Genomic DNA, 24,857 nt, shown 5'->3' with positions numbered 1-24,857 from the left:
TTCTTCTTTTCTTATGGACTACTGTTTTATATGGGGTTGAAGACGATGTGTTATGTGGCCTGTAACATTTCAATGTGGCATAACGTTAAAAACTATGAAGAAGCCATTTACAGCTTCACATGATCTGTTTTTTTCATCTCAATGCAGTGAGCTGTGTATGAATACAGTGTCTAGCCACAATGTGCATTTCAGCACTGAATAGGTAATATGCTGCTAAGAAAAAACTTTGTCTAGTGTTTCATAGTTTTGCTAAAACAAAATTTCAATAATTCTAATGCTGGTGTCTTCAATTCATTTTCTCCAGAACAGCGTCTCAGTTGCCAGCCCTGGCTTTGTCCTTGTTCCTGGCCACTTGCACTACAATGATTATGAAGTCATTGGTTACTTGCTGGAGACAATTTTTTTTTTTAAGGATTTATAGATGGGAATGGACCCTAGTACATTTAGTACTTAAATGGGTATTACAGTTTAGGTAGCTTCCTGTATTTTATGATAGAAAGATTCAACATGTGAATTTGGTCCCCTGCTAAGGAACTATTTCAAAGTTCCTTACAGATATTTCTGCAATTTTTAGGACTCTGATGTATTATGTAGGAACATCTGGAGCTTTTAACTCTTCCAGTCTGTTCCAACAACCACTTATTGGTGCATAGATAATTATGTTGTGTAAGGCTCTTGATTTGTTCCCAGTATAACAACATTCAGAATTTTTTCATTTTGGGTATCTGGCTCCTAAATATTAGGAAATTGGTTTTGATTGGTTACAATATTGAGAAGGAAGCACATAATTATATTAGATTTTTTTAAATTGTCTTTTCATGAAGGTTTTTCATCTGGATTGGATAAAATTGGAATTGAAGCAAAATTACAGGGTATGTGGCTTTTAAGCTTTCTTAGTAAAATGTTAGATTTTAGGCCAGGTTCATCCATGTTTATGCGTATTATACAGCTCCATTAATTTCAGTAGATTAAGTCACAGAACAAATGTAATTTACTATGTTGTACTATTGATTTTGTTTAATTATTTTTGCTTTTGGAACACTATCAGCATATTTTGACTAGTAGAGAAATATTTCTTGTATAGAGAAGAAAAATTAAATGCCTCTACCTTCCTCATCTTCCCATATACGTACTCAGAAATAAAACTACACATAGAGCTCTCTAATTTTGACTTTGTCTTTTGTCCTAATTTTTCTTTGCTTGATTTATCTTTTTTGTTTGCTTGTTTGTATTCTGTTTATATGCTTTCAAAAAAGCCTTTTTCTTTCCCTATTACAGAAACTGTGGCTTCTTTTCCCTGTACCCATGAAATATTTTATAATGATATATATAGTTATCTTTCACCTTGCACTTTTAATATATGAAAACATTTCTGGTTGCTCTGGGAACTATCACTTTGAGTGCTTTCCCAACTTTATTTTAAAATTCTGAATACTGTGTTAATGTTATTTTCACCTTCTAATTCCCTCGCTTTTGAAAGAGAGAAGAGCAGATAAAACACTGATCATCCTCAAGCAGATATCCAACACCGGCAACTAAACGGGTTTAATGAAGTAAATATAACATTATCTGATACAGTATGAAAAATTCTAATGAAGGATTCATAAATACCTTTGGATATTTGAAATTTCAACCATTTAAGTATTAAAATTTTAGAGGAAATCTTTTGTAAATATACTATGAGCTCTAAGGCCTGTCATTCAGAATTGAAAATGGCAGCCTCCATGACATGCATCTAGTCTCTTAATTTTCTACTTTTGCTTTACTGAAAAAGAGTTGGGTTATCCTATATCAAACATCTGGGAGTGAGCTTGCACTAGGCGGAAATTTGTCACAAAGTTAAGAAGGACTTTTGCTTGAGCTCAGTGGAATTTCTTTGGCATATACTCATTGCAATTAAATGTCATTGTTCTTGGCTTGTAAATAGGTAAGTTTTTTTTCTGCAGGTACTAAAATGTATTTTCAAATTGTGTACAGAACTGTGTTTGAAGAACTTGAACGATTTGTCTTCTTTCAATTTGGTCAGGATGGATAAAGAAAATAGTTTCAAACCAACAGGTAACACTTCTCTAGAAATAAATTTTTAGAAGTGATTTTGAGATAGTAGTGAACTACAAAGGGTCACAACTATTCTTACTTATTGATGAGTATGGAAATGTAACAGAGAGTAGACTCTGAAAGACTGCATGATATATGATTTGTTTCTTTAGCAAAGAAGTTGATTCTCTTAATTCTTGAACATACCTTCGCTTCTGATGTTGCTGGAAATTTTGTTGCAGATTAGAAGAAAAGTATAGAACTTTGCACTGCATCACATCCTGCTATCCTGTGATAATGAAGGACAGGTTTTATCAATACTAGCTCTTCTGTACAATGTTGTGCTAGATGTGGTTGGCTTCTCAGCAATCACAGTTCACAGTCTGATATGTTAGTGTGAGTTCACAGTCTGTTATGTTCTTGTGAATTCATTCTTCATTGGAAAAAACTAACTGGTGAATATTTTTCTGCCATTCTGTGATGGGGTCAATAATATCCATCAGGGTGCTGGGGCTATGTGTATTCCGTCAGTGGTGTTAAATCTCATAGAGCCCTGTAATAAGAAAATTAATTCAGTTTTATGACTTAAATACGTACACTTAAAATACTTGGAATATTTATTTTTGAAGGTATGTTTTTGTTTTACAGAGACCGGAAGATTAATGGCATGGTATTATATTGCATTTGAAACAGTGAAACAGTTTTTCACAATTAAGGGAACAGAGACTTTAAATGAATTGGTAATTTAACATTTCAAAGAAACTTTACACATGTTCGATTAATTTTAAACAGAATCAAAAATAGATTCAGAAGTCTTTATTTCTATTAAAGAGTTCAGGCTTTGTTTATATGAAGTATAAAGTTTTAAAGAATGCATCCTAATCAATTCCATATGGAGTATTTTTGAGGCTTTTCGCTGGGGAGATCTTTTGATTTCCACTTCTTTGTCTCCTCTCTTTCTTGGGAATACATAAAGTTGTTGAAGCTGTTCTGCTTATGTATAAAATACCATATTTTGTTAGTTATATTTTATTCCAAAAAAAAAAAAAAGCTGCTTGAGAAACAGATTTTATTTTTGAAGGAATGTTATTGACTTTATTTTAAGTCATTTTCCTTTGTCAGATGACGGTTTATATTGCAACTATTATATCACAAAAGACATTTAGTTTTCAAAGGGATACTGTGGTAGAACAGATTGCCTGTGAAGAAAATGGAATGCCTGTTCTCTTATAGCTATCTTTCTTACTTAAGGATGAAAAAAGTAATGTGAAATACATAGCAAATAGCAAAAACTGTTAATATTAGCCTTGCGTTTCATAAATTGTTAGTAGTGTGATTGGTTTTGGATAAGTTCAAGTGGAGTAATCATCTAAAAGCTGGAAAAAAAAAAAAACATCCCCTTCTGTTGTATAATAACCTGTACAGGAAGGAAAGTTGGTCAGTATTATGAAGAATAAGTTGACAGTCTTTGCACGGTCATAGTGTTGAAACAACCAAATTTTAAATGATGTTATTTAAAAAAAAAAAAAAAAGGAAAAAGTACTACAAAAAAATGGCAGAGAACGAAAAAAAAATGTTAAGAAAAAGTTAAATTGTTACAGGTTACAATGATCTCCAACTGCGCAGAATTTCTGGATGTCAAGTTAAGAATAAATGAAAAGAAAATACTGAACACTTTGAATAAAGACAAGGACAAAATAACCGTCAGGTATGAAAAATTAAATATGTTGAAAAAGAAAAGTATATTTTTAGTAACAAATAAAATGAATAGCAGAAAATAAATATATTTTCATGTGTAGGTTTCCATTGGAGGGAAAGATTAAAACAAGAGAAATGAAAATAAACTGGTAAGTATTACACTGTATTGTTAATTTTTATTGAAAACTGTCATTTTGTGGCTGTTGAAATCTCTGCTACAATCTGTGTCACTTTATATATTTTATTGTTTCTGTTCAGATTTTTTTTGTTTTCCAATAGAAACTTGTTATATAAGCTGTACTATAAGCGAAGTATAACAAGATGTGACTATTTCTCTTTCAGTCTTATTCAGGCTCAGCTAGGATGCATTCCTATTCAAGACTTTACTTTGACACAAGATACTGGCAAAATATTTAGAAATGGCATAAGAATTACTAGATGTATGGTAAAATTTAATCCTTTTTTTCTATATACAGTGTAAAAAAATATATTTGATCTTATTAATACAAGTCAATCATATTTTTACAGGGTTGTCTGACTTTCTGGCATCAAGTAAAACCAATTTTTCTGCATTATTAAACTCCGTGATTTTAGCTAAGTGTTTCAGGTGCAAACTTTGGGAAAATTCACTTCATGTGTCTAAACAATTGGAAAAAATTGGTAGGTACCATTCAGAAATGATAAAGATATAATTAGAAATGTAATCAAAAGTCATTATCAGCCTCTGGAGTGCCTGTTTACATAATTAAATGTTTCTCCCAGTTACCCATTTGCCACGGTTGAGTGTCACGGTTGTTAGAAGTCTGTCATGATCTTGGGTAAAAGTAATCCATTTGTTAATTTCCTTCAGGGTTTCAAAGTGGTTTATATGGAGTTGTTCTTTTTTTCATAATACTCATTTCATTGAGTATTTTGGACATACTCCACATTTGTGTGATTGCATACCTCTGACTACAATTTACCTTCCTTTTCAAGCAGCTGTTACCAATAAGTTTTGCTACTCATATGCGTGAAAGCCATTTAATTTGCATTGAAGTGGATGGTAACCATGAAATTGAAATTGAAATAATTTTGCTGTGCATGAGAGATTCTTATACATGAAGATCACAACTTTCTAATAGTGTTCTTCCTATTAGTGTGTCCTGTTACTAAATGAACTTCTGTCTGGAAGTGCAGATCTGTCATAATTACTTGAAAAGGAATTCAGAATTTTGGAGCCATCTGTACAACAAAAATGTAGTTACTCTTGTTTGAGGTAGAATATGTCTTTTTGCTGTAATGTCTGATCTTATACTTTCATGCTTTCAGAATTCACTGCAGTTCTTTGCATTTGTTCTTTAAAGACACATCTACTGTGTATAAAACAGTATACTACAGAGGTCTGCAAATTAGTGAGCGCCTAAGCCAGGAAATCCATATGGTACAGTACATTACAGATTTACCAGCTTGGGTGCAGGATCAGTGTTGTTTCTTTCATGTGGATTCAAACTAGGAGACAGGGCTTGTTAGCTTCTGCACAGCATAACACATCGTGGTGGAAACCCATTTTCAATATTTCTGAATCTGTGCATAGAATCATCTGAGGAGTCTGCCTCATGTTTACCATTTCTAGGTGATTGGAATGAATGGAATAAATATGGCACTTGCAGTGTTGACAAATCCTCTCCTGTATATTACATTCAATAGAATGAATTCAGCTCTATTTTTTTAATAATAGAAGTACTATATATATTTATACATCTCTGTCCCCATTACCTTTTTTTTCTTTGTATTTTTTCTTGTGCTGTCATTGCTCTTGCACCATATGTTATAAAGGATTTATAATTTTCAAATTTTCATTTATTCCACTCACAGGCTTCTTTAACAGTCTACTTACAGTTAACTATTTTTCCCTGCATCAAATAGTTATTGAATTGATACAGATATTATTATGTTTCATTCTTGATCTCTGTCATGCTAGGGCAGTCCATTCTATTTCTTTGTGAGTTACGTGGAATATTTGAGCTCACAGAAATTTACTGATATCATATAACATATTTAGAAATCTCTAATTTTTAAACTCTTTTCACAGTATGTTATTTTTTGAATCTTAAAAAAGGCTCAATAATTGGCACTTCCTTTATACCACTGACTGTTCTTTTTAACTGAGCTTGTATGTGATTCTTGCTGAATTTCTACAAATATCTATTTGTTACTCTTGTCCAGTAATGATGCTACCTCTGGCTCAGATACCTGGATTCTGTTTGCTTGTTTTCACAGACAGAGCAAACAGTTGCCATCCAGGATTTTATCATATCTACTACATTTTCAGTTTGAGTTTAATTCATCAGAAATAAAGATGAGGAGAAGTATCATTTGTATCTTATGTTTTCTTCATTAATGGAAACTATTCTACCATTTCAGGAGCTATAACAAAAGAGCTAGTCTTCAGCTTCATTTAAAGAGCAAGGCACCAGCACTAAGCGAAGTAGCTGCAGAAGTAATAAGTAATAGTCTTTAGTCTTCAAACTTTTTGCAGAGCTTCTGTAAATAAGAGGAGAGCTGAGAAAAGGTGCTTTCCCCAAGTCAGACCCAAAAGGTGTTCAAATATACTTAAAGGAAGGAAGGGTCTAAACAAGTCCCTTATGTTTTTTTCTGAATCGTTAAATTCTTGAGTTGAAATGCGTCCTTTCTTGAAAGAGTGCTTTAACATGTCCTCCAAAAGGCAATCTTGAGTTGTCTCCTAAGAGGTTTCCAACCTAATTTTCAGATTTCTTTTACTGTTCGTATGGAATTATGCATGGTGAGTAGACCTACTCATTCTATGTATCTTTTATCTAAAATTATTCCAGTCATTGTAGTACATGTAGACTGTAGTTCTAGCTAACAAAATGGCTTTTCACATGTAGAGTGTTGACTCTAAGTCTCACTATAAGTGTAAAAGAACTGAGAATCATGAAGAGGAATAAGGTTGTATATAGAATTCTCTGCTAATCTGCTTGTCATGTGGCAGATAAATGGCAAAATATTTGGTGAAACATGCAAACATTCCTAGAAGTTTATAATACATCTTTTTTTCCTTGAGTGAATTTCATTATTAGTTTGCTCAAAAACTTTGAAATTCTATGACTTTAACATATAATCCTTGGATAGGATACTTTGTCTCAAATTTTATTCTCCATGTGGGTGACATGCTCTTTCTTCATCACATGTACATAGAGCACTTGTTTGTTGACTCCTGTAGAAAGCGATCTAAAATCTGTTTTATACTAGAAAATGTTTATTAAAAAGTCAGTATTACAATGTTAAATGTTTTCTTCTTCTCTTTACTAATGGATACATGGAATTTTTACTAAAATATTTAATCTACTGAAAAGAAATTTTGTGATTTCCTGGGTAAAAAACTAGGAGCAAGCATACATTAAAATGATTTCAGCATTTTTTTTTACTTCCTATAATGCAGTTTAGAATAATTAGAGATTAACAATTGCCACTTAACAGCATAAAACTAATTTTTTTTCACAGGTGTATCATTGTCAAATGCTATGGTAAATGCTGGGCTGACAACATTTAAAAAAATAGAAGAGACAAATGCAAGGGAACTTGAATTGGTAATTTATTATTTTGTATGCAGATAAACATGATGAGGAAAGTAATATGTCTGCTATGTGAGTGCCAGAAAAATTGAGCATTTTAAGTGGTTTATTCATTTATGCTGGTAATTTTAAAAAGTTTGGCTACTTATTTTTTCTTAATGTGTGTAATGTTTTGTTTTAGCAAATTTTATGTGGATGACTTTACTGATTTGGCTGGATTTGGAAAGTAGTTGCTTAAATACAAAGAATTCCTTTATTAACATGATTTGAAACAAAAGGCAACATGCATTCCCCTTTTAGCAGTGTTTGTAAATAAATATTTCCTTTTGTATTTTTTTCTGTTGCACTTAATTTATCTTGATAGTGAAAATCATGAATTACCGTTATTACTAGTTTTAGTTAAAAAAAAAAAAAAAAAAAAAAAATGGTCATAGAATAAAATTCTTCTTGAATTATCTATAGAACTCTCCTTATTGTGGTCGAGTTAGATTTGGTTCTTGGCTTCTTTTCTGAGGAATCTGCTTTTCCAATGTTTTGGAATATGTAATACATTTCTAAATGAAATTGATCTTACTCAGGTTTGGGGTTAGAATTTTTTTTTTTCTTGCCGTCTTTCCCAGTTTCCCTGAAATTTCTGTTTTCTTTTGTTTTCACTAAAGCTGGGGCAACATAGAAGCATCAACTCATAAAACCTGACTAGTTTTTTAAGGTCATGGGCTAGTTCATTGGCTGTTACCTGAACAGAAGAGATAGCAACAGAAAATGTATTGTAATTTTCCTTTCTTTTGGCTATGTTGTTATTGTGGGCATCACTGACAGTAGAGAAATAGTAGTGGTAAGGCTTTTGTCTATGACATAATTATTCTGGTGACTTTGATTCCTTGAATTTACATTTGTGTCAACTTCTCTGATCAGCTGAATGTATCAGAAATGAAATTAAATCTTTACAGATTTTAAACAGACATCCTCCTTTTGGAAACCAGATAAAAGAATCTGTTTTGCATCTTCCAAAATATGAACTTGACATTGAACAGGTAATGCTTCTATATTTATTTTATGATTTTATTCTAAGATTGTTAAAAGAAAGCAAATAGTAACATTAGAAAATATTAAGCCTTCGCTGGTTGAAGATTACATGGTGTTGTGGCCTCATTCCACCTTGTATAATAAAACTTAAACAAAACTGAAAACTCTGAAGGACAGCTTTGGAATAAACATTCTCTATCACACCTCACTTCTCTCTTTCTCCTCACCCCTCTCTAAAAAGTAATTTATATTAGAGTTGCAAACCAGTATGTTGACGTTCTAGCTTAGTATGTGAATCTGAGAGTTCTATTTTAAATGTTTGAAAAATAAAAATAAAAGAAAACTCTGGAGACATGAAAAACAATTGTATAAAACTTACAGAACACGCATTAACTAATGTTTGTTTTCTGTGTCACACTGAGGAATATATATAAAGTGATTGCATTAACGTAACTGGTGCCATTTCAATGGCAGTGTGTAATCTAACGTTCTAATCCTGTGTGCTTTGAGGTTCTGATATGCATTCTGTCTATGTCTTTGAGCAAGTCACATAGTCACTTTGCTTCAGTTTTCTGAAATGAGAAATTTGAAAAATAACCTTAAAGTGTCTTGTGAATTTGGTACAAATGAAGAAACCTTTGAAGTTAAAAATTGTATACATGTACATGTATGGAACACTATTTTTATAATGATCAGTTCTATTTTAGTTTTTCATTTGACTTAATATCTGATGAGTGTCTCTAAAGTTGTTTGCAGAAGAAAGGTGTAACAATGGTAAATTGTTAAAGAGGAATGCTGGAATGGCAAAACCTTTAATCTCAAAACTGTATCAAAATATGCAATTTTCTTCTTGTATCCTTCTCTTGCCATAGAAGAGAGGAGGTTTATTTAGGGGGTTTGATGTAGACTGTGTTTTTTCTCAATATTTAATCAAATTTAGGATATTTGGCTATGGAGAAGATTAGTACTGTGTAAGAGCATTGAAGCACAATAAATAAAAAATGTACTTTAAATTGCTCAAAATGAGCTTTTCTGCTTGTGTCAGTGCTTAAAACTTTATGGAAGGACATGTTTTACTTTGCATATTTTAACAGTTAAGTCATTTTCTATATCATTTGTTTCTAGCTTCCAAAATACAGTGATACACTGGCTGAAATCTTAGTAACCATCAAATTAACAAACTTTGAGCAGCTACAGACAAAGAGAACAGCACCAGATTTTCACTATGTTACATTGATCATAGGAGATGCTGACAATCAAGTAATTTTTATTCAGAAAATAATGTATGTATGTTCAGGTTTTTTTCTCAGATCTTTTTAAGTGTGTTGCCATTTAATCCTTTGTCTTGCAGTTTTGGCAGTACTTTTTAAGGAAGCCAAATGGTACAAAATTAGTCTTTGTCCTATAGCATTTTCTAGTCACTCAGTTGTCATCTAAAACTCTGCATGAGACTCAGTACAAAAACAAAACAAAAAACAAAACATCACAGTTGTATGCTTGTCAGTACACAGGTATGTGTACAAGTACAACAATGGTGCCATGTTATAGGAGTCATCATAATGTAATTTCCACATAAATACAAAACACATAGAATATCTAGTAAAAAGATACATTCTCAAGCTGTTACTTGTGATTATTAGCTATATTTCTTTAATTAAATCACTGTCAAAATTGTTTTTTACTCAGAGATTAAATTCTCCAGTTGGATAAATTATGCTTGGAGCAAATGGGAGGAGAGAAAAAGTCTTTTCTAACTGTGTGATTTTCACACAAGTTCTGGCCAAAGTCTTGCACTTTTGTCAGAACTGAAACTGATCATGGCTCTCTTATGGCTATAGATCAAATAATATTGGAAGATCATTCTTAAGCCACTTATCAAGCAAAATCTGAGAACCAAGGCCAAATAAAGACTCTCACATGGTTACTGATACCATAGTATACAGTCTTGTTTTCATCAACCATGTCTAATAATACTTTACTGGTACATTACAGGGATTCAGTGTTGCTAAAAACTGGAAATTGGATGAAGAAAATTGAAGTGAGAAGAGCTCTTAAATCAGAGGACATTAGTATAAATTTAATTAGTTCTGATTATGGTAAGTTAATTAGTATACTTGTAATTAAAAGCAACTGCATAAGAATTTTGAATAAATTATTAAAACACTGTATATCAAACCAAAATATGATAAAATGAACTTAAATGTAAACAAAATTCTATGAATTGTTTTTTTTTTTTTTTTTTTTTTTTTTTTTACTATGTTGAGTGTTACCTGACTTTCCTAATTACAAATTTATTTATTTACTAGAATATTAATGTACTGGGAAACATCAAAATTGTTATTAGGAGATAGAATTTTGCTCTGATGGTACAGATAAGGATTCTCTTCTGTCCTTCACCTGCAAGTTGAATTAACTTTTAGTAGGCATAAACTGTCAGCTTTATAGATTACTTATGCTGGGAAGAACTGTATTTGCAAATGGCTAGATTTTCCATTCTTTGTTTTGTGTATAAGATTGTTAGATACAGATCCATCTACACCTCAGCAGCAAGAAATTTCTGCAGCGGAAAATGTTGTTTCTTAAGGTGTGAAGATTTAAGCATTGTTTCCCTCAATGTCAGTTTCCATGAAATTGAAGCTACAGCAGTAGATAAGGAGAGAGAGTAACGAGCTTTCAAATAGAATTTGAAATATAATTTAAATATGAACTGGCTGCATTAAATTCTTCATCCTGCTCCACTTGTAAAGAACATGACTGTGTGTTAGATTAACTGAAGTATATTCGATGCTTCCATGATAAACATTAAATATTAGTACTATTACAGTCATCCAACCTAGAATAATCTGTACTTCTATGTATAAACCTGTGCCTCGGGGAGGAAGGAATGTTTTCTAACCAAATAAGATGAATTAAAAATTGTTCTTTTATTACTACTTAGCTATCTACAAGTTGTACTGAGTACAGTAAAACTCAACTCAATGGTTAGTTTCTCTGAAATTGTCCCTTTGGTAACTGAAGTTGTGCTAAAAGCAGGTTGTCTTTAAAGCACACTTCTGTTTTGGACATGAAGGAAATGCTCACATTTTTGAAAAGCCTGACTCATTTTCCAGCAATATTTGCCTATTAAAGGCAAAAATACTCTTTTTTACAAATGGTGTCTCACAGTCCCTTACAAATCTTAGTTTAATCATAACCTGAACTAGAAACATTAGCATTCAACTTCAAAGGTACTATCAACATTTTCATTTTACTCCTTTTTCAATACAGAGCTGCTGATAGTCCTGTAACGGAGACTATTGTACAGTTTTAAAGTGAAAATTGTATCAACAATGCAAAGCCAGGAATAAACTTAGTTGTACAGAAACATAGAAAAATATGGTTAATGGGGATAAGTATATACTACATAGCTACATTACTTATGTAGCAATGATGGCTTTAATTTTGGAGGGTTTTTTAAATCTCAGTCATTAGGAATCCATTCATATAATAGCTTACTTTTAATGGTACATTATCCTAACAGATTCCCATAGTCTTTTAATAAAGATTTATAGTTAAATCATTTAGAAAAGTGGATGTAATCAGTAGTTTCAGAAACAGTTCGTAGCAATTTAATTTTGTTTTTTGTTTTTTTTTTTTTTTTCAAAGTTGGCCTTGACATACAGCAAGCATTTACAGCCTTTTACTTAATGCCAAGAACAGTTGGAGGTAAAGTAGTTACAAATAAAAAATTGGAAGCTGAGTCTCCACTTGGTATGTATTACGGCTCACCGCAAAGTCCGCCAGCAGCAGACGTAGATACAGGTAAATGGTGAGATCACACCGTCTGGCTAATACCAAAGTCAACAGAAAAATGAATTTTACTTTTAGTGCAGAGTTAGATCTGTATTCATCCATACTGTTTCTTTCTCAAGTATAACAAGAATATAGTCCTGTTGTTTCTCCTTGTCAAGGACTACAGTGCAATTCTTTGATTAATTTGAAATTAAGAAAAATCATGTGTTTGGTGTCTAATACTACAGCTTGAATCTCAGAATGGTGATAGTGTCTGTTTTTTCAGTCTTTGTTAATTTCTTTCCATCTACATTGCTTGGGCATCCCAAAGTGTTGTTGAAGGCAACAAAACTCCAGTGACCCAGATTACTTTTAGCCCATCTTACACTGCACGAGGTACTCTCTCAACAATACATACAAAATAAAAAAGGAGCATTTCTGTATTGTATTTATCTAGGAAGCAGATCTAAAGAAGAGCATACCTACAAGAAATATGGGAACAGAGAGTGCAACCATCGCTGTAAAAATAAAGATGTATGTGGACATGACTGCTGTGAGTTTCATTAAATCTATTATTTCTTTTACTTTTAGATGTGTGTAATTTACAATAGTTCCATTTATAGTTCCATATCTACATTAGCAGAAGTGGTGCAAGCAAGAGTCAGACTTAAGTTTTTGCTATGATGCAGTCATAAAAATACTAATAAAACATTTTGTTAATAAAACTTTTGTAGGGATTACAATGACTAATAATATTTTTCAGATCATTTAGGATATGATTTAAGTGCAATACCAAACTTGACTTTTTTTATAAATATTAGTGTGTGAAATCTTTGAACTAGTGTATTAAATCTTTTATTAAAAGATACTGAACTTAGTGGCAAAGTTTCCATAGATTTGGAAAGAATTAGGATTTATCCTTTCTAAACTAATCTGAAGATTCTTTGAATTCCCTTTATCAGGTAAAACTGGAGTACCTCCAAAGTCTGAGATGAATGGAGATTCTAAGTTTACTTTGTACTTAGCTGATTTAAGGAGCAGGAACTCAATTTCATCTGTACCCCCAGTAAAGCGATTAAAGGTTTGTTTGAATACAGTCAGCATTTGAATAGTTTTATTTTATTTCATTATGTATTTGTATATATTTGTTTGCAGTATTTGTTTGAGCAATTCATAGGTAAATAAATACATGCAAGTTTGTCTGTATGGACCGTGAGAAGCAAAGCAATAGAAAGGTCCAGGAATCTTTGACAGGTTACACTGCTGTTTAGAAGGCTTCCAACGGTACGCTTCTCTTTGTTTTTACTTTTATGGCGTTTCATAGATCTTAGTAGGTTAAGGACAGAGGCATCATTGGAAGGCACTGTATTGTGATTTGATTTTGGCAAAATACAACCTGAACAAAACCAAAAACTGGTATACATCAAAGTAATGCTACTAGGAGACCTGTTTGTGTTGACACAGAGATCCACTTGTTTATGAGAAAATAAACTACATTGGTTTTTACCTCTGAAAGATTTAAAGGCTTACACTTTACATATTTGAATGTAATACCAAATGGATGTTCTCTACAGAGAGAATGATATTTGAGATATTGGAGTGTTTTATTTACTATTCACAGCTTTTTTGTTTGTTTCTTTGCAATAGAGAATAATATAGCCTACAGCTAATATAGAAGAAAGTCAGTGATACCCAGACTGACTTTGCCAGGCTACTTGGATAACTACAGTAGAAGCATGTCATTCAAATCTTTTTAATGGATCCCAAGAACTATTTTTTTTTAATGATTTTTAAAATGATTTTTTTTGTAATGATTTTTTAAAGTGATTTTTAAGTGATTTTTTAAAATATGCTATCTTGTTACAATATTAATAATATAAGTCAGATAATTTTAAAAAGTGCTTTTCAATGTTTGTCTTTTTGGTTAATAACCTGCTTTCTTTAGATGCAGATGTTAAATCAAGCTCAGAATGTGGATCTCAAACATTTTGGTTTTGTATCCAAATCCTTGATGCCAGCGTTGTCAAGGTATTTATCATATATATATATATATATATATATATATATATATATATATATACACATATATATACACATATATATACACATATATATACACATATATATACACATATATATATATTCTAATTTAGGTATTATGTTAAATTTTCACAACTAACAACTGTTCTCTGAATAAAATCATTTTTGTTGCAGCTTTCTTTAACTGTTTTAGTGACATGCAACTATTTTTTTTAAATAGGTCTGGCAATAAACAGTTGTCTTCGTCACCTTCAGTGGACCTGGTAGATAATGTTAATAGCCTAGGAATATCTCAGAAACAACTGCAATCCTGGAATTATGGAAAGAGTAGTAAGTTATTACTAATCTTTGAAATCATCATTTTCACTGTTTCGAGTTGTACGTACCTTATAAACTCAAACTTTTTGAAATCACCACAGTAAACAATACAGCATTATAGAATGCTGAATGTATAGGGAAATACAGTGGCCTTCGTTGGCTTTTTTTCTGGTATCAGTAAGAATTGCAAATGCAGATCTAAGCCTGTACATGTATTTTTATATGAACCAGTAACGAGTAAATTCAAATATATGAGGGTACAAATCTGTAAATACTTCCTTTAATATATTTCCACTGAAGCCACTTGTAGTGCAAAAGGAACTTTCCTCCTACTTACCTTTTCTTCTTAACTTCATACCTACTGAAAGAAGTTAGTGAAATAAGAGCTTTTTGTTTGATGGTTAACAAAATATGACCGTTCAATAACTGAGTTCGTAACTAGAAAATATCTCTATCTGAAAAAACATTTCTTTGTTCTATTTCTCTTGCAGTGAAATGACATTAATGTTTTACATTTGTGGTTAAATGATCAGTCTTTATTATCAGTATGTAACCATGATATTCTCCTCACTGCATGCTCTTTGCTGTTGTATTTGGTTACTGTAAATTTATGTGAATCAGGTTTTGATTATACAAGATTTTGGCTAAACAAGTAGCAACATCAATGTATAGAACATATTCAGACATATAAGAAACACTGCTGAGATAAACTGATATATTTTTAGCTTGTATTTCCTTAAGTGGTTGCATCTATACTGCATCATTTCGTTTTTACTTAATACTCTGAAGGTGGGATTGCAACCCTGTTCCTTTCAATTTATACTTCAGATTTTCCTGCCGTACTCATTTATCTGCTATATTTGTTACTTAGTCTTAAGATGGAAGACTGTTGCATAACCATATTATCAGTTGCTTTGTGGGAGTCAGTTAGTATACAATATAACTGTGTATAACAATACATTCACAGGAAGATAGGTGAATATTCCAGTATAGCTATACTCTATGCTGAAGAAATCTTAAGGCAAATACTCTGTCATCAAGAGGACATGATAGATGTAACTGGATAGTACCAGAAGAGGTAATCTTGGCCATATTGACTGGGCCAGCTACGTTTTAAAAATGCAACCAAAATAGTTCTAATGAAAAAAGGTGTCAAATTCTATGATTTATATAGGGTTATCTGCATCTGTGATACGATGTCTTTCCATGCTATATGAATAAATGCAAGGAGTTGAGAATATACTGTGAAATGTAGTGATCTAAGCCTATGGTTCAGGTATTTTAAAGTGTGTGCATGTCTGTAATAATGCACCATGCTGACTGTACACACCCAAATTTACAAATTTACACACCCAAATTTACAATATAAGTGCCTTCAAAGCGCTTCTTCCAGCCACTGTGGAAGTGGATCTTTGATTCGAGCCTGTCCTGCTTTCCCTCTGTTGAAAGGGAAATCTAGATCAGGGTTCCTCAGACATATTAGGGCTGTGGCACTTGTCTGGTGCTGGAGGGGGAGTATGGCAGAAGAGAGATTAAAAAAAATCAGCAAAGAATTGGATTGGTAGTGAAGAAAGAGAACACAACAAATGAAAGGGAGAGAAAGTGAGAGAAATTGTCTTTGCACCAGAAAATAAAGTACTTTAAAACATTAAGTATCACACTTTAGTTAAGAATGTTAACAATAGTGCTTGAAAATGAGTTTGTCATGATGTACTGGGTCTGGCTGGGATGTTAACTTTCCCTGCAGCAGCCCATACAGTGCTGTGCTCTGCACTTGGCACTAGAACAGCAGTGGGATCACACCAGTGTTGTGTCTGCTGCTTGAGCAGTGCTGGCACAGCATCAGGACTCTCTCTAACCCTCCAAGGGGGTGGGTAAAAAGTGAGAAGAGAAACATCACCAGGGCAGCTGACCTAAACCAGCCAAAGGGATATTCCATACCATATGATGTCACACTCAGCAATAAAAGGTGGAAACAGGAGGAAGAGAGGAGGGGTGGGCTCTCATGAAAATGTTGGTCCTCCTCCTGAATGCTGGCTACGTGCGTTGAGGCCCTGTTTCAAGGACGTGGTCAAGCATTGCTCGTTGGTAGGAAGTAGAGAGTAATTTCTTTCCTCTGCACTTCCACATAGCCTTTATTTGTTTTGTTTTGTTTTGTTTTCCCTTTCCCCCTCCCTTTTCCCCTTCCCCCCCCTTTTTTTCCCCTTTAGTTAAATTGTTTGGTTAATAATAATCTTTCCTTAATAATTATTATTTTTTTCCCCTTTAATTAAATTACCCTTATCTCAACCTATGAGTTGTTCTTTACTTTACTTCTTCCCCTCCTCATCTAAGGAGGGGGAGTGAGAGAGCGGTTGTGGTGTTTAGCTGCCTACCATGGTAAAACCACCACACATGGCTAGTTCTTAGGCATTGGATTGGACGAGAGGAAGACAGCAGTTAGGCTTTTGGAGATCTGAAGGGAAGAAAGGACCAAATTAAAAGTCTTAAATCTGGGTTCTAATACTTCTGACAAAGGAAAAGAATGAAATTGTGGTATTTGAAAAGTTTTATTTTTTTAAGGCTTATTCACTAGAATCTACAGTGAGGATAACTTTTCTCAAAATAACACAGAAAAGAGTGCATATGTGACAATCCTTCTTTCAGTAGATTGAACAACTGGTTTTAAAACACGGAAGTTTTTGTTGTACTTGTCCATGGATTACAGCTTTCTCTTTGAATCATTCAGTATTTGTAAGTGAGAAAAGCCAAGAGACAATGACATCAAAAAATATCTTAAAGAATCTTCAATGCATAACTTGACTAACAGAGATAAAAGCAGATGGTGTTTTTCAGGTGCTTCAGACGTGAACTCCGAACTGAGAGATGACATTTGGAATGATCTTGATGATGAAATATTAGTATATGCTAGTGACTTTTCCAGTGGAGAATTGGGTAAGATTGTTTTAATAAAATAAATTCTGTACTGTATACAAATTTTTTTACAGAGTTGCGGTGGTTTAACCCTGACAGGTAGCTCAGTTCTTTCACGCTACTCTCTCACTCCTGCTCCTTCATAGAAAAGGGGGAGAAAATATGATGAAAACAAGCTCGTGAGTTGGGATAAGAACAAGGGAGATCACTCACCAGTTATGTCACTTGCAAAACAGATTCAGGACAAATAATGTAATTTTTTACATATTGATAACAGACTACAGCAGTGAGAACTAAAATCAAACTAAAAACACCTTTGCCCCATTTACCCTATTCTACCTACTCCTCACTAGCAGTGTGGGGGAATGAGGTCTGTGGTTAGTCCCTAGCACTTCATCTCCGCTGCTCCATCACAGTCACTCTCTGCCCCTGCTGCATGTGGGGTCCCTCCCATGGGATGTCATCCTTCCCAAACTGATCATGCGTGGACTTCCCACAGGCAGCAGCTCTTCAAGAACTGCTCCAACATGGATCCATACCATGGGGTCTGTCCATCAGGGGCAGCTCCCCCCAGACCCCCTGCTCCCATGTGGGTTCCTCTCCATGGGCTGCAGCTCTGGCCCGGGGCCCGCTCCTGTGGGGGCTCCTCAGTGGGCCGCAGCCTCCTCCAGGCTGCATCCACCTCCTGTGCCATGGGCTCCTCCGTGGGCTGCAGCGTGGATATCAGCTTTTCAAACTATCATTGATGATACTGTGTAAAATATTTGCAGTGTTTTTAGGCTGTTTCTGGCTTTTAAGAAAAAAAAAAAAAAATCATTTTTACATAGACCATGGAAATACCTGCCTTCACGTTCCAGATGAGCATGAAACACCTTGCAAGTATACAACAAGCAAAGCTACAAGTGACATTTCAAAAGGGTAAGCATTATATAATTAATTGCAATTTTATTGTTATAAAATATTGTCAATATTTTACTTGTATTTGCATTCACATTTATATGTTTGTATGTATAATTAAATGTATAGAAGGTTGTTTGTTCACTGATAAAATAGAGTGAAATTTCAACTTAAAAAAATAGAATTGATAAATAGTTTGAAATCATTTAAGTGTAGGGGGAAAGTCCTGAACTGAAAAGTAAACCACTTTGCACTTCTGTAAATAATACTTATATTATTCAACTTCATATTTTCAGTTCTTGCACATTACAAGGTGAGACCAGTAGTCAGAACCCATTCTTTTCTGTGCTTAATAGCTCATCAAAAGTGGAATTACGTGTACAGAGTGGATATATAAATATGGTGAGTAAAAATAATTTTATAACATGATCACCTATACTTATATTAGTCTTTCATGAGCAAATATACTTACCATATCTGACATGTGCATCATTTCAGACAGAGAGAGTTTCTGAACCTCTCTGAGTTGTCCAAATGTGGAAGAAACATGCATTGTGTGTTCAGTGTGATGGTCATGATTCAAACAGATAGGACTTGAGTTCACCAGAACTACAGAAGCTTTCACCTGTGAATTCACTTTATATAGAATGATTTTTGAAAATATCTATTCAATAGCCACAGTTCTGCAAAGTCATCCAAGCATATATTTATTGTGTGCTTAAAGCCTTGTCAATTATGTTAATACCAATGTAAATATCTATCCTACATACTACAATAATGGCAGTTTGTCTTTCAGTTAGTTATTTTAACCGTTATTTTAATGTTTGTCTTGCAGCTGAGTTTTCAAGAAGAAAAGCATTCAAATCCTTCACAAGAGCTGAAAAATATACAGTGTTCTTCAATCTCAAAAACAATCTCCGACTCTTTTAAATTCACTAGGAAAGAAGATTTTTTTTTCACAAAAGAACAGGAAGAAGAAATAGAGCCCAGGTAATGAAAAGCTATGTGAGTTTTTTCTGTTGCCCCAGTGTTCAGGTGTTTAGTTCTTTGTGGCAATTCATTAATTTCTTACAACTGTGTTTTTAAAAGATGAATTTGCACAGTTAGTAGTAGCAGTTAACTTTTCTTAGGAAGGAAAAAACAACTATTTTGTTTGTCTTGATGTCTTTAGGATATAGTTTGCATAGTGCTCCTGATTTCATAGATTTTGATATATTGTACCTAATTTATTTGTTTGTTTCTCTCTTACTCTTCATTAGATATCTTCTGGATGATGAAATCAGTGATGTCAAGCCTTTACTTGGACTATTTGATGATATACTGTAAAACTGTATAAAAAAATAAAAACTGATGACATACTGTAAAAATATATTGTAAGTGCTTAAAAAAATGTTAGCCATTATTCCTGAATGAAGCCTTTGAATGCTGTTAAGAGAATTTATTTTCTGTTGTGTTAACTATTTACCAATAGTGGGATTGCTGCATAGAGTAGATAGTTGTTTTGTTTATTTAAAAAAAAAAAAAAAAAAAGTTGATATATAATTAATGGAATTCTGGATATGTTATCTCGTTTTGAAATTGCTTAAATCTTTGTTGACCTTGTTGTTTTCAGGATTGCAAAGAAAAATATAGAAATGAGTCAAAAGAGTTCTCAGGCTGAGGGTGTTTCTACAGACAAAGTAAAAATCACATGAGAGACAGTAGGCTGTCTATTATGTTTCCTACTTCTAAGTACTGTTTAAATGAACAAAAGATTCTTTCCTCAAAAATTTCTTAAAGCTTTTTGGTTATGTCTGTCAGTTTTTCTAATGCTGAATTTTACATAATAATGATTCTGTAAAATAATTAGATTTAAAATCAAATAAGTTCTAGTAGAATGGTCAATTATTCTAGACTATATTCCTTCTGACAGTGCTGTCAACTGGTTGATAAAAAAAAAAGTGCAACTTCCTTCATGCACATGTGTTCCCAGGATCTCAATAAAACAATTGTTTAATGTCTATAAACAATATTCTAAAGTTGTGTTTAGCTGTTCACTTTAATACTTGAGGTCAAAAAATGTACATTTATGCACCCCTGTACAAACTTAGACAACCAAGTATTGGATTTAGCAATCTTCTTACAGCTGTAGTGTTTGAACAGTAGACCTTACAAGTTCAATGGATAGAAAAATATATAATATTACCTAAAATCCGTAAGAAGATAATATTAAATTTCACTTGTTAATTATTAAAAATGTGTAGAATTGAAATGTTAAAACCACACATGGCAACTTAGCTGTTTGTTCTTGCAACATTGTTTGAGGTGCAACCAAATACAACTGTTTTGCTATACTACACGGTTGTATGTTTCTTGGCTAATATGTTACTTTATTCCAGTGTTGTATTCCTTACACCTTTGATTTGCTTTTAGATATAACTCTTTCCTTATAAAAGAACGGTCAAGTGCAAGTAGCCTCACTCAACTGGTCCATAACTTTTTGACTATGCAAATTCCAGCAGGCCCAAGTTTATGACTCACTTTGGTGTACCTCAAATATTTCACTGCATCTGTAAGTTAGTATTATGTTAGACCTCTTCATGCCTGAACAGGCTCATTGCTAGCTCACTCCCATTGTCAATTCTGGTGTTAGTCCCTTTCATGGTTTGAAGAACTGGGAGGTAGTAACAGGAACTTTTCATTTTTGAGTTTCCTTTCTTATCCCATGATTGTTTTTGCAAGTTTCCTTCCTGCTAAAACAGAGGACAGCAGACTTAGTGTTCCTCATCTTCCAAATCAAGCATCTTTTTACAGACAAGCTGCTGAGGAGTGGTTTGACTACCTAGATACAGGTGCCAAGTTTCATTTTTGATGCCTTAGAGAATCTTCCTTCAGCTGCATCTGAAGAGCACAGATCTCCCACATGAAGGTGTTCCAGGTACTCTGTGGTGTCTAAAATGGCACTTCCTGCCTGTGTTTAAGAACCCAACCCTCCTCACTGCCTGAAATGAGGTTGCTTTGTTTGTTTTCCCCACAGATTTATAGTTCCTATTATGTAGCATTCTTTAATTGCCCTTGTATCCTGCTGTTCTGTGGGGTGTTACCTTGCAACAACTAATTGGGCTGTTCTTCAGTTTCTTCAGATTTGATAAGGGCATAGCAATACATAGCAATACAAAGCTGAGCTTCAATTATGGAGAATAAGAGGGGCAGGAGAATGAAATGATTTGTATAATTTTGTGATTATATATAATTTGTGTAATCTTGTAGTGATACAACTTGTGACTTTTCAAAACCTTGCTTCTATACCAGTTGTTCAGGTCTCACCAGCAATCTGAATGTGCTTCTGATAGCAGGTGCTACACTTTTTCATACTTGTCTGCATGAAGCTCCTTTTAAATGCTCAGAACTGTGAGACAGTGACTGTAATGGTCATGCTTATGTCTTCATAAAAATGAATAGGGTATTTGTTTCTCTGTACTAAAGTATTTTTTCAGATTGGGGATGGTCTTTGGCCTCATTTCTGCACTGAGAGTGTATTTCCATTTTTCTCTGAAATATTCTGGTAAGTTTTGTAACTTAATGTTACAACTTAAAGTTTTGTTACGTGATGTAACTAACTTGCCACTTTTGCTTGAATTTTTAGTATAATCTAAATATATCCACTTACTCTTAGCTTAGTTTATAGGCTTATATTTAGATTGTTACTTCAAAGAAAATTATCCTTGCAAATATTTTATCTTCCAATTAAAATATTTTCCAGTGGAAGAGTTCAGTAGTTATTGTTTGATTTCATGAAGGTTGAAGCTGATTAATTCTCTGATGCTGTATTCAGGTTTTTTCCTTCAGTTGGTTTTAAAAGGCTTTTATTTCCATTTTCATCCATAGGCAGAACACATGATAGTAAACGCATTTCAGTACTTTCAGACTATTTGGAGTACTTTGCAGATGGTTTATAAGATCAATTCCTGACTCTGTTTTTCACAAGAAACTGGTAATTTTCCAACTTTGATATAGGATGTAAAAACATGCTGTTGTTCTTGAAAACATTTCACAGATTTCAGAACATACGTCTTTGAAAACTGCAATATCTTTACAGTAATGTTGAAAAACATTTATTTTTTTTTTTGAAATAAGTGCTTTATTTGATGTTGGTTTACTTCATTATTCATATTAGCTCTATGACTTGTTCAAGTCTAAATCATTTTCAGTAAACCAATTTAGTAGTTCTTAAAGACGCTAAAGTGTTCTCTATCTCAAGAGAAGGAAGTATTTTTCATATGGTAATGTTTGTTTTCTCATTGTTCCATTTTTCAAATCATAATAGTTTAAAGATAAAAAGTGATAACCATACTAGGTTTTTGTTGCTGTTGGTTTGTTTTTAATTAAACTCCCAAGGTAAGGTACTCACAATTACTATGCTACTGCTGTTTAGCCCAGCAGTCCTAGTCATGCACCTCCTAGTCACATCTGAGTTCTGTCTCATTTAAGAATGCAGTTTACCTCCTGCCAACCACCATTTCTGATTTCTATAGAAATAGAAATTACATGGCTCCCAGGCAGGAACTGTGGTGTTTCTGCACGGGTGCTTGATATAAATGGTCAGGGGAACAAAATCTGAAGTCACGCCCCAAAAGGTAAATATAGACATAGCTGTTAAGAGCTGTCTAATTTTAGTCATTTAACAGAATCATCTTAAGAGATAAACCTAGTTTATGTGGACTCCCTGTGTAGTCACTAGAAAGCGGCAGACACTGTCAGAAGAGGATTCAGATTGTAAGTGGGCTGGATTGCTCTCTGGTGGAACTCATCAAATTATGTTATGATGAAAGTGACCACACACAGTTAGGGTGGAGAAGCTGTTGTGCTGTAAATTCACAGCCAGGCTCTCTGAATATGGCTTTTCTTGTGCAAATGAGATGCCTGGGTTCTTTTACCCACATAAGGATCCTACTTTTCTATGTTGAATAGCCTTGTTTCTTCTGTACAGCAAAAGATGGCTGTGCTCCACAAATGCTGCTGCATTCAACTTCCTTTCAGGTGCTACCCAAATGATAGAATGTACTAATTAAATTCAACCAGTTAACATAACACGGTTTCACTAAGCTACTACCAATAGATGAAATACAGACTTAAATACATAAAAACATTGTTAAAGTCTGAAGGGATCCTGTTGGTTTTAGTTTTTTGTTTTTAATTCTGCATAGAGTTGCAATGTTAAATAAGCAGCTTGAGTTTGAATCAGTGGGATTGTATAAGTAATTCTTTCAGAATGTCATAGACTTTAGTCTGGGGATGATTCTATAAAATATACTTTGCAAAAATACTGTTTCCCATAATGGAATAGTGAAAGAAAATTCAATGTGACAAGAAGTCAGATTTTACCATCTTACTTGTCTGACTCTCTGTAATAAAATACATGCTCATACCTGCTTTTAATTTAACTTCAACTTCCTTATATGCTTCTTTGTCCTATCACGTATACTGGTTTCAAAATATAAACTAAGGTCAACTGTATCTGTGCTTGAAGAAAATACAATATGCACTGAAAAACCATGATCATCAAAAATTGTTAGGAGAAAATTACATATAGTGTTTAAACATGTTGCCAGACATGTTTATGTATAAGGTAAGTTTATAGCATATGGAATACCGTGAATATATAGTGACAATTGTATGCAGCTTGTCTCATGCTCATTTTGGTTACATAGACTTCCTTCATGTATTTGAGCACTTCAGTGGCCTAAACGTTGCAGTAATTATTAAGATAATCATGACAGTTTGGAATGTATTTTTGCTGAGATGTACCTTCACAGAACAGTTGCGCGAGTTACACAAGTTGGTGCTCTTAAAGGCAGTCAACACAATAATAAAGTTTAAACACAAATTGCTGTATAGAATCAATATGCATCTGAAAAATAGTTAAAAATCAGTCATTTTGTAGAGCATAAATGATTACTCTAGGGCATCATCGTGACAGAATCAATGGTCTCTTTTCTAAAAGAAACGGTATCATGATTTACCTCTTTACTTCACCCCTTCTGCTTTATATGTAGGAACAAGAGAGCAGTGTCATGACAGTTGTTCGACTGACAATCTTTAAATGGTATCCATGAAATGAGATCCATGAGTGCCTTTTTTTTTTTTTTCCTAGCTCGTCTGCTTAACAAGGAATTAAAAAAGGAGGTGGTACTCACAAAGTGAAATTCACTTCCTGTAGAGAACTAAAACACAGTGAAGGCTGACATGAAAATAAACTGAGGTATATACCTTGTGATAGTTTGTAGTTATGAAATTCAACTCAGGCTGAAAGAATGAGAAAAGGGGCAATAGGTTTATTGACCATTGCTGTACAGCTGAGAATAAGGGCCACCCCCGTTTAACCATGTTGCCATTCTTTGTTCTTTAAACCAATATGAGAGAAAATTGTATCCCATTAAGCCATCTCCTGTCTGCCAGTGATGTAACTCCTGGTCTCTATGTGCTCTTAGCAGGTATTTGAGATGGAGATTTAGGCTGTATCCTCATAAGTAATACGGGCCCTTGGGGACAGGAAGTATTTGATGCTGCTCTAGGTGATCCTGATCACTGTTCACGGTTCTG

At 33.5% G+C, this 24,857-nt stretch overlaps 1 protein-coding gene across 1 annotated transcript in view; it reads left to right on the top strand.

The window, feature by feature from the left end:
* HFM1 (helicase for meiosis 1) overlaps nucleotides 1–19,926 on the top strand; it is a gene marked incomplete at its 5' end in the record, with an annotated part of 37,198 nt that extends 17,272 nt beyond the window's left edge. The window contains 21 exon segments of the mRNA XM_082766035.1: nucleotides 825–872; nucleotides 1,978–2,058; nucleotides 2,686–2,777; nucleotides 3,639–3,745; nucleotides 3,837–3,884; nucleotides 4,078–4,175; nucleotides 4,264–4,395; nucleotides 7,240–7,325; nucleotides 8,261–8,344; nucleotides 9,462–9,619; nucleotides 10,329–10,432; nucleotides 11,982–12,137; nucleotides 12,565–12,660; nucleotides 13,070–13,188; nucleotides 14,053–14,135; nucleotides 14,368–14,477; nucleotides 17,301–17,399; nucleotides 18,236–18,296; nucleotides 18,572–18,677; nucleotides 19,111–19,265; nucleotides 19,535–19,926. Of these exon segments, the coding sequence (XP_082622161.1) occupies nucleotides 825–872; nucleotides 1,978–2,058; nucleotides 2,686–2,777; nucleotides 3,639–3,745; nucleotides 3,837–3,884; nucleotides 4,078–4,175; nucleotides 4,264–4,395; nucleotides 7,240–7,325; nucleotides 8,261–8,344; nucleotides 9,462–9,619; nucleotides 10,329–10,432; nucleotides 11,982–12,137; nucleotides 12,565–12,660; nucleotides 13,070–13,188; nucleotides 14,053–14,135; nucleotides 14,368–14,477; nucleotides 17,301–17,399; nucleotides 18,236–18,296; nucleotides 18,572–18,677; nucleotides 19,111–19,265; nucleotides 19,535–19,601 (2,090 nt within the window). The 3' untranslated portion in view covers nucleotides 19,602–19,926.
* Between the last annotated feature and the right edge of the window lie 4,931 nt (nucleotides 19,927–24,857).

Source organism: Aythya marila (genome assembly GCF_965140915.1).
Source record: "Aythya marila genome assembly, chromosome: 8".
Taxonomy (NCBI): domain Eukaryota; kingdom Metazoa; phylum Chordata; class Aves; order Anseriformes; family Anatidae; genus Aythya; species Aythya marila.
The sequence above is the reverse complement of the archived record's forward strand: the minus strand, read 5'-3'. Positions and strand labels throughout refer to the sequence as shown.